General features: G+C 39.6%; 1 protein-coding gene across 1 annotated transcript in view; it reads right to left on the bottom strand.

The window, feature by feature from the left end:
• Positions 1–13,482, bottom strand: part of LOC132190239 (brefeldin A-inhibited guanine nucleotide-exchange protein 5) — a 50,158-nt gene that overhangs the window by 28,448 nt on the left and 8,228 nt on the right. The window contains exons 20-24 of the mRNA XM_059605163.1: positions 11,945–12,571; positions 11,344–11,761; positions 3,154–3,393; positions 2,913–3,036; positions 2,656–2,804 (exon numbers count right to left, since the gene is read on the bottom strand). Coding sequence (XP_059461146.1) covers positions 2,656–2,804; positions 2,913–3,036; positions 3,154–3,393; positions 11,344–11,761; positions 11,945–12,571 — 1,558 coding nt within the window. The remainder of the gene's footprint in view (positions 1–2,655; positions 2,805–2,912; positions 3,037–3,153; positions 3,394–11,343; positions 11,762–11,944; positions 12,572–13,482) is intronic.

Below are 13,482 nucleotides of genomic sequence, written 5' to 3'. Positions count from 1 at the left end.
GGGGGTCAAGGACGAGCCTAAGTTCCATTTGGTCAATTGGCACGAGGTTTATTCTCCGATTGTTGAGGGTGGTCTAGGGATTCGGAGCTTGCGTCTTTTGAATCAAGCTCTCTTGGGGAAATGGTTATGGAGATTTGCAAATGAGGAAGAAGCTTGGTGGAGAAGTATCTTGGTGGCAAAATATGGGGTGTATTGGGGTGGTTGGTGTTCTAAAGTTCCTCGTGGAACGCATGGTGTGGGGTTATGGAAACACATTTGTAGGGGTTGGAGGTTGTTTCGGTGCCATTTCAGATTGGATCCTGGTTCTGGGGAGAAAGTCAAATTTTGGGAGGCTTTATGGTGTGGCGAGATGTCCCTCAAGGATGCCTTTTCGGGCCTTTTTAATATTGCTAGCAACAAGGATGCTTCTATTGCGGATATCCGGGAGTGTGTAAATGGGATGGTTCACTGGAATGTTACTTTTACTCGTAGAATTCATGATTGGGAGGAGATGGTCTTAGCCTCTTTCTTCTCGCTCTTGTATTCGTTATCGATTTGTGGGGAAGGGGAGGACCGGATGTGGTGGATCCCTTCAACAAAAGGGAAGTTTGAGGTACGCTCTTTCTATAGGATGCTTGCCTTTAAAGAGTCTAACCACTTCCCGTGGAAAAGTATTTGGCGCACCAAGGCCCCTTCGAGAGTGGCATTTTTTGCGTGGTTGGCCGCCCTTGGGAAATCTCTCACGTTGGATAATGTTCGGAAGAGAGGTATTGTTGTGATTAATTGATGCTGTATGTGTGAATCGGATGGGGAGTCTGTGGATCATCTCTTTCTTCATAGTGGGGTTGCACACAAGTTGTGGGAAGTTATCTTCTCTCGTTTCAACATGAGTTGGGTTATGCCTAGAAGCATCAAAGAGATGTTTGCTAGTTGGTGGTTGGGCGGTAGAACCCGTAGTGCCGTGGTATGGAAGATGGCTCCCCTTTGTCTTTTATGGTGCCTTTGGAAGGAAAGGAATGTGAGATGCTTCGAGGATTTGTCGAGGAACCTTGAGGACTTTGTTCATTTCTTTTTGTACACGCTTTTCACATGGATTGCAGGCTGGCTTGCTCATTTAGTGATCAATTTTCCTGATTTTCTCTTTATGTTCTCTTCTTTCTTCTCCCCTAGTTAGTCGCTCTCTTGTATACCCCTTATATACTTGAGTTGTGCCCCTCTGCGCTCTTTAATGCATTATGATTTATCAAAAATAATTCATGCTACACAAGCTTTCTTGCATGTTTCACTCTGATTTGACATATGCTTTGGCTTCTCCACATACCCTCCTCACACTACTATTTTCATTTAATAATAAGTAAACAAAATATCATTAAGAGCAGCAAAAGGCGTCACTCAAATACACAGGAAGTATATAAGAAAAACACCTAGCTAGAAATAGATAACAATTGAGAAAATCAAGCAAACTAAGCAAATTAAGATTTAAGGCAGCTCTCTATCTTGCAACCCAAGATACTAGCCAGGCCTTCAACATTATTGACATTGACAATGGGATCAACTTCCATTTAGCTAGATTAATCCTCAAATCTGAAACCATTTCAAAGCATAAGAACAAGCAAAGCAAGTTACGAAGATGATTTGGACTCGCCCTGCAAAAACTCAAAATAGCACTTGCAAACAAAAGGTGGGAAATGTTGAAATCAACATCATTCCTAGATCCCACTGAAAAGCCTGATAAAAGACCTCTGTTCACTATAGCCAAAATCATTTTACTTCTACCCCGTTCACCATATTTTCTGCCACATCTATGCTAATATAACCTTGCTTACTACTTCTATTTTCTATTCCAAAACATAGGCCTTTAACGAGTTTGACTTTCGGCATGAGAATCTCTTATGGAAAAATAGAGTATACTTCACCACGCTCTATAATGGCATATGAATCATTAAGGATATGTAACAAGCTGTACCGAAGGAAAGAAACTAAATTAAAGTGTGATGATTATAGACTTCTGTGATGGCGCCTTCTTGCCTTTTGTTGTTTCTTTGGAGGAAAATGAATGATATAAATTTTGACGATATGTAACAAGCTGTACCTAAGGAAAGAAACAAAATTAAAGTGTGATAATTATATAATTTTGTGATGGCTCCTTCTTGCCTTTTGTGGTTTCTTTGGAGGGAAATGAATGATAGAAGTTTTGAGGCGTGAGAAGATGTTGGAAGAGCTTCCCTGACTTTCTTATTATGTTTTCTTCTTCTTTTTCTTCCTCTTAGTCGCTCTCTTGTATACTCCCTGTGTACTAGGGTTGCGCCACTCTGCGCTCTTTTATATATCTTTTTACTTATCAAAAAAAAAAAGATGTTAGAAGAGCTTAATTTTTTTTTCTCTACTCTTTATCTTTGAACAGCTGCATTTGTATCTCCTTTGATGCTTAGTTTTCATGATTTTTTTTTTTTCTCTCATTCTAGCTAGGTGCTTTCTCTTATATACTTCCTATGTACTTGGAGCGCCTTACACTTTTAATGATATTTTGATTACTTATATATATATATATATATATAGTTTAGCTGTGCATCTTGACACAAGTAGAACTTCCAATATTCATCTCTATCTATCCAATAGATTTCCCATTAAAAAATTCACGATATGCTCAACAAAACTGCAGACTAATTTACAAACCTCTGCCAGGCGATCCTCACATATACGCAGGAGTGCAATAGCCTTCAAACTTATACGGTGCGAACTTTTATTATTGGCAAACCTGATAAGACAGTTGACGCAGTCCATAAAACAATCTCCAACTACTTGATCAAAGTGTTCCAAGATAACTGCAAATATGCTTGGTGTTAAATATACTGAAGTTTCCAATAAGAAAAATAAAATTAATATATAACAGCAACTACTAATGCAAGAAGAAGGAGAAGCGTGGTTCTTACCCTGTTCAACATTTTCAAATGCACTTTCAACAATTGATTCCAAGTCATCATCTGCAGCAGCTGTGAAAATCATAAAAACACTTCGCCATCCAGACTTTATGCTGCCAACTTTAGACTTTATCATCTGCAGTAGACACCAAAAATTAACTTCTAACAAAAATGCCCAACAACATTATAGATACTGACAGTTCAGATTTCGATTCTTAATAAGTGTTAAGGAAAGCTAATTAAGTAGACATACTTGAACAATGCAGTCGACGATTAGGCCTCTTATAGATTCACTTCGAGTATTTCGCATAAGAATAACAAATGGTTTCAGAATGTCATTCTGGAAAGTGAAATTGGCAAGTTCAGCACGCTCTAAATACTTCATACCAAGCTGCCTCAAAGAATCTATGGCATACATAGATATTTTCTCATCATGATGGCTTCCAGCTGAAATAAAGTGATTTGCTAGAACAGACCATATTCTAGCCCAAACCTGGAAGAGAAATCAGAAGTTTTTAGATCAAAGTTCAGTGATTCACAGGAGTGTCAACATTTTATCACTTCATGGAATTAAACAGTGGATGTTTATCATCATTTGAAAATTTTCAAATATCTGGCTACAGCAATCAGGCAAAAAGGCAATTTATAACTAAATGATGGAAATCAGACAACTAGCTTTCTATTTTGGGGGTGGGGGAAGGGATGGCACAAAAAACAAAGCAGTTTACCTAGATCAATCACTAGAGACCTGTATATCAGAAATTAAAGAGGGAGAGCGAGGGGATTCAAATATGAGGAATATATTGAATATATAGAGAGCAAAAATCATGATAAAATGAGAAAACCAAGTCAAAATCCATGAGACTACTCGGCATCCCAGCCTTACTTATTCAAACATGAGTCCGTTGCTTAATTTCTAGCAAAAGTATTTACTAACAGAAGAATTCCCATATCGATGGTAGAATTTTATGTCAAAAATCATCAAAATTAATGTTACACAGATGTAAAATACAGATATTGAGAGCTTTTGCAGAGAACATTAAGGACAAACGACATAGTAAGTCACAAAGACCAAATGGGTGAAGGTTTGTGGGAGGGTTGATCTCGATACAGTCCTAACTTTCGGTATTTTATGTATTTACTCTTAAATTGTCCAGGTTTCAGAATACTTTTATTAGAGGTAGACACATTTTAGACCCAGTAATTTTAAAGACTCAATGTCTTGATAGTAAAATTATATCAAGAGTCTCTGGGATGCTCTCTAAATTAGACTTCGAGAAGGCTTACGACCATGTGAATTGGAAATTCTTGTTATATCTATTGAGTAGATGTGGTTTCGGGGAGAGATGGCGTGGTTGGATCGCTAGTTGCATCTCTACAATGCGATTCTTTGTTTTGATTAATGGAACTCCTTCCGGCTTTTTGATAGTTTGCAAGGTTTGAGATAGGGGGTCCTTTATCCTATCTATTGTTTGTTGTTATGGAAGCACTTAGTAGAATGTCGTCCGCTCATTCCGCACCCCTTTCGGCCTGATCGTAGACCAAGATAGAGGGCTTTTATCATGATTTTTGGTGGGATATAGGGATAATGACGAGTTACTTATTCGCAGATAATGTTGATCACTTGTGAGGCTAATCTTGATCAACTCTGTAATTTACTCTGCCTTTTCTTATGCTTTGAAGTTGTTCGGGGTTGAAATTAAACTGGCTAAATCAGGCTTCAAGGCTTGAGGCTCAGCCTCTTTCCCATTTTGTGTTTTAAAGGGTGATGTGAACTTTCAGAAAGAAAAGAGGAAGGATGTCGTGGCTAATTGCAGGTTGCTTTGAGAGGTAAACTAGAAAAAATGAAAGTGGAGGTTGACCGGGCACTTTAGCGTGTGATTGAAGGGCTGGAGTCTTATGGGCTAGTTTCTAAGGTCCATTGTAAGCCCAACGGTTCTACCTAGAAGCTTCCTCTAAAAACTTTTTTGCTAGAGCCCACTAATACTTAAGAAAGTCGTGAAGTTGTGGGCTAGGAAAGGCCTCATCCAACCGTGCAAGCCCAATGTCAAGAGGGTTCCTAAACAGGGCTCAGACCCATGTTCTATAACCAAAATGGGATCTTTTGTGGGCGGTGGCTGTTTGAGCTCCGCCACCCTAGCTGGTGACTTTCTAGTGACCTCGTCGGCAGTTTTTGTAGCTATGCGAGCTTCTCAAAACTTGTCGGTTTAGCTTCCATCGTCTTCGAGGGTCCCAGACATGGCAAACATGGGTTTGGTTATGGGCTCGATTTCTAGATACCACTGGTACTCTGATGAGTTTGTTCTGGCTGGGTCAAAGTTATCTTTATCGGAAGTAGAATCCACCGGTGGCCCTTCCTAGCTCTCGTCGAGGCTAGTAAACGTCTTTGATCTTGCTGGGGATCCTTTCAAGTATTCGACAGTAGTTCTGGCTCACTCTTAGAATTCACTGGCAAATTTGGTTCGCTCCCAGAACTCCGCGAAGATATTAGCGCAACCTTGCCCAAGAGCTTTGGTCCTCTCTCACCCTACCGTTGATGTCGTGGTTGGAGAGCTTTTCTACACAATTCCTGAATTTTTCCTAGTCTGGGTAGGCAAGGAGATGAGATCAAAGATGCCTTTCCTTTTGATGAGGCTTCTCCCCCCATCACTTGCTTTGTGTAGTCTTTAGAATTGGTTTCAAATGCTAAGGGGGGTGAACAACAAAAGGTAGAGAAAGGGAAAGATGTTGCTTTGTGTCTCTTGGATGGGATGGATGAGGGTGGTGATGGTGAGGTTGTAGAGGTCCTCTATTCTCCTCTGTGTACCTAGCTCCATATTGCGTTGGGCAATTCTAGTCACTCAAATTGGATTTTACAATGTGTGAAGGAGATCCATCAGATCATGGGGATAGGTGTGGGTTATGAGGAGCAACTTATGGCTCTTTTGACAGTTATTGAAGATCAACATTGTCTAGAGGAATTGGCTTCTCTCTCTAAACTTGGTATGAAAGGTAGTAATGATATAAGAAATTTGGAGTGCTCCATCAAGTATGATGCTAGAGGTGAGAGTTCAAGCCGTGGAAAAGGCAAGGATAAGGGTTTTTCAGTGTTTTTTTGAAGCCTAGGTTATTCTCCTGGAAAGTGAGAGGGTTGAATAGGGGGAAGAAATATTTGAGGGTGAGGAATTTGCTCAGAGGATGTAAGGCAGATATTGTTTGTTTTCAAGAAACTAAGCTTGAAATCATGTCTTGTAGTGTTGTGTACAGTTTATGGGGGTGTCATTATATAGACTGGTGTTGCTTGGATTCCACTGGGGCTTCAGGTGGTATTTTGATTATGTGGGATAAAAGGGTGGAGGAGAAGATAGACGAGACTATGGGGGAATGCACCTTGGCTATAACCTTCAGAAATGTTGAAGATCATTCCACCTGGGCTTTTGCGGGTGTTTATGGCCGTAATTCTAATAGGGATAGAAGGTTTCTTTGGGATGAGTTGGCTAGTTTGCTCAGTTGGTGGAACTTGCCTTGGTATATTGGGGGTGATTTTTGTGTTACTCATTTCCCTAGTGAAAGGTTGGGTGAGGCTTGCTTATGCTCTACTATGATGGAGTTCTCTGACTTCATTTTTGATCAGGGATTGATGGACTTACCTCTTGGTGGCGGTACTTTAACTTGGTTGATTAATTGGGACCTTCTTGCTTCGTCCAGAATTGATAGATTCCTTCTCTCTTTCGGCGTGGGAAGCTTGTTTCTCGGTGTTTCCTAGAAGAGGCTCCATTGACTTTGTTTTTTTTTTTTTGATAAGTAATTGTGATATAAAACAAAAGCGCAGAGGGGCGCAACCCATTTACACGGGAAGTATAAAAAAGAGCGCCTAAGAGGGAGAGAAATGAAAGAGAAAATCAGAAAAACTAATCTCTAATGGAGCTAGCCAAGCGGCCGTCCAAGAGTAAAGAGTAAAGAAGAAAAATGGGTCAATTCCTCTATAGTCCTAGTGGAATTTTCAAAACATCTAGCATTTCTTTCAATCCATATACACCACATAAGACACAGAGGGATCATCTTCCACACAACTGCGCTTCGGGATCGTCCTCCCGACCACCAACTATCGAACAAGTCCCTCACCCTGCAAGGCATGACCCAATGCAAGCCAAACCGAATAAAGATCGACTGCCAAAGAACACTCGCGAGCTCACAGTGGAGAAGAAGATGATCGACTGTCTCTCCGGACTTCTTGCACATACAACACCACTCCATAACGACTATGTTCCTCTTACGCAAATTATCATGAGTCAAGATTTTGCCTAGAGCTGCTGTCCACCCAAAAAAAGCCACTCTCAAAGGAGCCTTAGTTCGCCAAATGCTCTTCCAAGGAACCTCTTGATAGGAGTGGGACAAAGCCTTGTAGAGCGACTTAACCTCAAACTTTCCTTTCTTGGACGAAATCCAGCACATACGATCTGCCACTCCTATGGAAATCTTGCAAGAATACAACCGATCAAAGAAAGGAGAAACCAAATCCAGCTCCCAATCTTGAACGGGCCTAACAAAAATAACATTCCATTCAACTCTCCCACTCCTCCAAGTAAAATTATCCTTCACCCAAGCTTCTTTATGTCTGACAATACTAAATAAGGACGGGAAAGCTTGCTTCAAGGAATTCTCCCCACACCAAACATCATGCCAAAAGCGAACTTTCGAACCCTCCCCCACCTCGAACCGGATCCCTTTGGCAAAAAAATTCCACCCTTGACGAATGTGCTTCCAAAGGCCCACACCATGGGAACCTGAAACCTCCTTCATGCACCACCCACCTTCCTTGTCTTCATACTTAAGCTTTGTTCGAATCATTTCCCAATGGTGATGCTCTAAGGGGAGTAGGTCTTTCAAATTTAAAAACATGTGGCTAAAGCCTGACAGTTTTATGGACAAGGTGAAACACTAGTGGGACTATTATCATTTCTAAGGCAATCCGAGCTTCGTTTTAGCTAGCAAGTTCAAGGCTTTGAAAACTGATTTGAAGAGATGTAAATATATGTTTAGCAATGTAGATAGGAAGAAGAAGATCCTACTAGAAGAGTTACGTGTTTTTGATGTCCTTGAAGAAGAAAAGGCTTTACGCGTTGAGGAGAAAATGAAGGCAGAAGTTGTTAGTGAGTTAGAGATCTACTCTCATGGAGGAGGCGAGTTTGAGGCAAAATCTAGGGTGTTCTGGTTAAGGGAGGGCAATAAGTGTACTAAATTTTTTCACACAATAGCCAACTCCAATAGAAGGAAGAACTCCATTGACTCATTTTTGATTGGCAGTAGGCTTTTTATTAACTGGGCAGAGTTCAGCAAACACATTGTCTAGTTTTATCAAAAGTTATATACAGACCAAGGCTGTTGGATTGGTGGATGGCCTTCCCTTTGATTCCATTGAGGAGACGGAGGCTAGTTGGTTGGAGAGAGATTTTGAGGAAGAGTAGGTGAGGAAGGTAGTGAAAGCTATGAATGGTGACAAGGTGCCAAGCCCTAACAGTTTTCTTTATGGCGTTCTTCCAAGTTTGTTGGGATATTTTAAAAGTGGATATCATGAAGGTTTTCTGTGACTTCCATGCTAGAGGTAAGTTTGAGAGGAGCCTTAATGCTTCGTTTATTACTCTCATTTCAAAGATTCAAGGGGTTGTCGACCTTGAGGACTTTCGCCCGATTAGTCTAGTGTGTGTGTTTTGGGGAGGGTTCAATTACAAAGGTTTTTTTTTTGAGAGAGGTAATCAAAGGAATATCATAAAAAAAGTAAGGCACCCCCAAGCATATAGGAAGTATACAAAAAGGAAACCAAAACAGAAAAAAGAAGCAAAAGCAAAGAAAAACCCACAAAACCCCCACAACAGAAATCCAAAGCCCACAAAACCCAAGACTACATTATAGCAAAGCACGAGCTTTCTTGCTTTTATCTCGGCTGGGACTAGCACCCCTAGTATCAAAATTAATTGAGCATTCCAAATTCTTCAGCTCCCTTCTCCCTTTTTGCTTAAAAGACGGAAAATCTTGCACTACCCCGAGTTAGTCAATAGCTCTTGCCTCAGACAGCATGGACAGGACCATGACCCTGACCAAGGGTTGAGAAGATCATTTGTAAGTCGCAAAATGCATTCATAAGAAGCAAGCAAATCCTAGAACCTATTCTTATTGCTAATGAGGGCCTTGATAGTAGATTAGGATCTAGTGAGCCGGGTGTTATATGCAAGGTGGATCTAGAAAAAGCTTATGATCGTGTTAATTGGGACTTTTGTTGTAAATGTTGAGGAGTTGTGGTTTTGGGGGAAAATGGTGCTCTTGAATAGCTCATTGCATTTCCTCGATATGTTTCTTAGTTTGGTGAATGACACAAGCTAGACATCTCTCATATGCAGTTAGTGTTGTTAGTTAGTTCCTGGAGGCTCCTAGGGTTTCACATTGGGAAGCAACTACTTGTATTATTTGATATTTGAAAAGAGCTCTTGATCTTGGGATATTGTATAGACCAAATGAACAACTCTAGGTAGAAGGTTTTACCGATGTAGATTGGGCAAGCTCTCCCTCAGACAGACGATCTACTACAAAACATTGTACATTCTTAGACAGTAATTTGGTCACTTAGAAAAAGTAAGAACCAGACAATAGTAGCACAATCAAGTGTGGAAGCAAAATATTGAGCAATGGTTCATATTACCAGTGACTTGATTGTCATTTTATTCAAGATAAAATACTAAGTGGAGATATATTTATAGCATTCGTGAAGTTTAGAGACCAGTTAGCTGATATGTTTACAAAATCCTTGTATCGAAAGAGGTTAAGTTTTATTTGTTCCAAGTTGGTCTTATATGATATATATGTGCAAGAGAGATGAGGAGTCTGTTGATCATTTACTTCTTCATTGTGACCTTGCTCATGTATTGTGGAGTGCTCTCTTTATAGCCGATTCGGATTGGCGTGGGTCATGCCTAGATGAGTCTTAGACTTGTGTGCGTGTTGGTGGTCCTTTGGAAGGTTGAGGACTGTGGTGGTACGGAAAATGGTGCCTCTTTGTCTCTTCTGGACTATATGGAGGGAGAGAAACAATAGGCAATTGGAGGATTTGGAGAGCTTAGTGGAAGATATTTTAGCCTCTTTGTTACATTCTTTCTATATTTGGACTGCAGCATACCTTGTCCCTTTGCCTATTAGCTATGCAGACTTTCTTGTTCGTGTTTCTTTTTCTAGTTAGGTTTCTCTTGTATACCAACAGTGTACTCAGGGGCACCTTAATTTCACTATATATATGTAATGAGGTGAGAGGTTGGGTCATTGATGTCTATGGCAATAGACCTCATTGGTGGTCCCTCCCAGACTGTGCCGTGGTTAGCTTCTCCAATAATCCTTGACTCTTTGGGTGTCGAGGCAGCTTGGCTTATGGGTGCTAAGGGGGGTGATCAGCATAAGGAGGGGAAGGGAGAAGCTGTCATTGATGGGTTGGAAGGAGGTGGTGTTAGATGAGTTTAAATTCCATATAGTTAGTTGGTCAAGATTAGTTCCATTATTTCCTCAGAAGGGTAGGGGGTTAGGAACTTGATTCTATTTAATTGATGATGTAGCGGAAGACTAAGGTAACTAATCAAAGAGCAGCATCTTTAATTCTGCAAGGAGAAGCGTCTTCGTCTTCTACTAAAAAAGATAAAAACAAGCCCGCATGCTAAAAGAAGGATAAAACTCCGCAGAGTATTTGAGAGAGAATTCTATGATTTGATAAGAATTCAATGAGTTTTTTTTTTTTACATAATAAGCTAGCCTATTTATAGAAGAAAAATACTTTTTTTTTTGATAAGTAATTGTGATATAAAACAAAAGCGCAGAGGGGCGCAACCCATTTACACGGGAAGGGGCGCAACCCATTTATAGAAGAAAAATACTTGTAGAGAAAGTAAACATAATCCTAGTAGCAATAGTAAAGCTAATCCTAGTAACAATAGTAAACCTAATCCTAATAAGGAAAGGAAGTAAAGTTCTAATCAAATAAAATAAAATCCTAATATAAAATTGACAATCAACGAGAATCGTAACAATCTTTCCTTTTGTACTTTTATTGTATGAGAATGGATAAAATTCTGATCAAGCGGCGCTGCTCCAATATTATTTTTGATATTTTCTTTATTTTCGTTTTTATCGAAAATAAAGGTAAATATCGTCCTACATCAGACACCCCCACTTGAAAAAAACTCGTCCTCAAGTTTTCTTTGGGACATGGCACATGTGGCTCCTCTGAAGAAAAGTACTTTGAGAAATCTACATAGATAGAATCAAGCGTGTGCCTTGATTTCTATCATAGTGCCTTGCCAGAAGCAACTAAAGGACAAAACCAATTCATGAATCATAGTAACATCCACAATACTATCCATTAGATAAGCACTTATCAATATGAACATGCAATTTTAGTTGGTTTTTTGGTAGATTGAAGAGATACCATGCGTATACGAGCCATGTTGTAGTAGCTGATCTCCACAAGCTTTTGCAAGCTGAAAACACGAGCTGGAGTTTGCTTTAGTTCTTCAGCTGATACACCACAGAGCGCAGTGAAGAATTCCACAACAGAATCACTGGGCAGTTTAACACTACTCACAAATACTTGTTCAGCAGGCTTCCCAGCCAATTCTCGCAAGGATTGAAGAAGAGAATCTCTTGAGATCTGATTTGATCCATGCATGACAGTAGCAGAAATAGCAGGCGTTGATGTGATAAATTCAAGTCGGGAAACACATTCCAAAACTGCATTCCATGTGTCTTGGAGGGAGTCAGTCTCTGACTCACAAAGGGCCAGCAATGTCCGCAATGCTTCCACATTTTTACTGCGCATTTCTTTAGGGGCATGCAAGAAAGTAAATCTGTGATACAAATCAAAAAGCTCAATCAGCAAGTCAAGAATTTATGCCCATAAGATTAAAATTTCACACTGCATTTCCACTAAAAAAAAGGCGGTCATACTTGCCAAACAGATTGCCCATAAAAAAAGAAACAAAAAAAAGAAATTAAATATGAGAGAGAGAGAGCAAAAAAAGATTATGTACCTGACCAGAGATGTTAAGAAAGCATAGCGCATGGTATCCATCCCAAGAACATGTGTGATGTGTATTCCAGCTTTAAATCCCTCCATACAGAGGACAACCCTTGGCTTATTCTCTCCTTCCTCCATAGTAACAGAGAAAGTAGCAAGCAAAGGCCATCCTACAGCTTCAACCATGGGCCTTACAAGTTCTATCTGCTGTGAAGTATAGAAAATGCCTCTTTTAACTCCTTGACTCCGAAATATAGCCTGTGTTTGCTTAACAATAGCTTCACTCTCAGACTTGGTATCTGTCAATGACTTTCTTCTTGGGAGAGCCAGATTAAGAATACGGACAAGGCCACCTCTCTCTTCACCTTCTGGCTTCTGTCTGCTGCTTTTATCAACACCAGCTGAGTCATCTTTCATTTTTATTTCCTGTTTAATAATAGAATCATAGATCTCTTCCAGGAGTTCTGAAGGGGCACATTCTTCAGCATCATTCATGGCATTCATACGTATAAAATCTGACTTGGACATTTTAGGCCACACCATTGGGTTATGTGCATCAGTATTCAGCATTATGACTGCATATGCAAGAACATATGCAGTATCTGCATTTGTAAAAAGACTCGGATTGTCTGCACAATATCTGCCAGACACACAACACATGCAAGCCTTAATCATTAGCCAGCATTAGAAAAGCGCATATGATATCTGTAAAAGGTAGACGCCTAGATGATATTTCGTTCAAACTAGGAGTTTACTTTCCTTTTGCAAAACAGATACGACTCTACATGATCAACGTACTAATTTAAAAGAAAACTCACTATGTTTCTCTATTTCCATCATTTACAACCCAATCATGGAATAACACTATTAATTTTTTTTTTTTTTTTTTTTTTTTCTGGGTGAATAGCAATATCAATCACCAGCGCATAACTTACACTAACACTAGCAGTAAGCATAAAATAGAGACTAAACCCCAGGATCATGCAAATTGCTGCAATCCTACATAGATGGGCAGCAATTCTGATCTACAATGGCAACCGTATAAGACAGACAATAACTGCAGCTGCTAGCTCATAAGAAAAGTTCCAGATACCACCTTTAATATAACAAGAACCATATATTATTATATGTTGCAACTATTAGTATATTAGACAATTAAGCAGCGGAAGAAATTTATTCATCAAAAAAAAAAAAAAAAAAAAAATAGTATATGACAACTAATGATGTGTATATGACAACAGGTCAAATTCACATTTCACATACATGACGTACTCTTGTACCATATGTCAACTCAGACTTCTTGTTTGTTCCTTTCACTTTGACATTAAACCAAGTTTGGATATGAGAAGATTTTCTGAAAAGCACTTTTACACAAATAAAGACTAAGATCTGTATCATGTCTATGACGCAAAACAGAAGATTCCACCTCATTAACAGCATAGACAAATACTCCCTCTGCCCCATTTTGTTGGTTGTCCACAAGGCCAACTTTTTAAGGGGACAATTTAATGCTTTCACATGCAAGAAAGTCATTGCTTTCCCAAACTACAT

Source organism: Corylus avellana, chromosome ca8, assembly GCF_901000735.1.
Source record: "Corylus avellana chromosome ca8, CavTom2PMs-1.0".
Taxonomy (NCBI): Eukaryota; Viridiplantae; Streptophyta; class Magnoliopsida; order Fagales; family Betulaceae; genus Corylus; species Corylus avellana.
The sequence above is the reverse complement of the archived record's forward strand: the minus strand, read 5'-3'. Positions and strand labels throughout refer to the sequence as shown.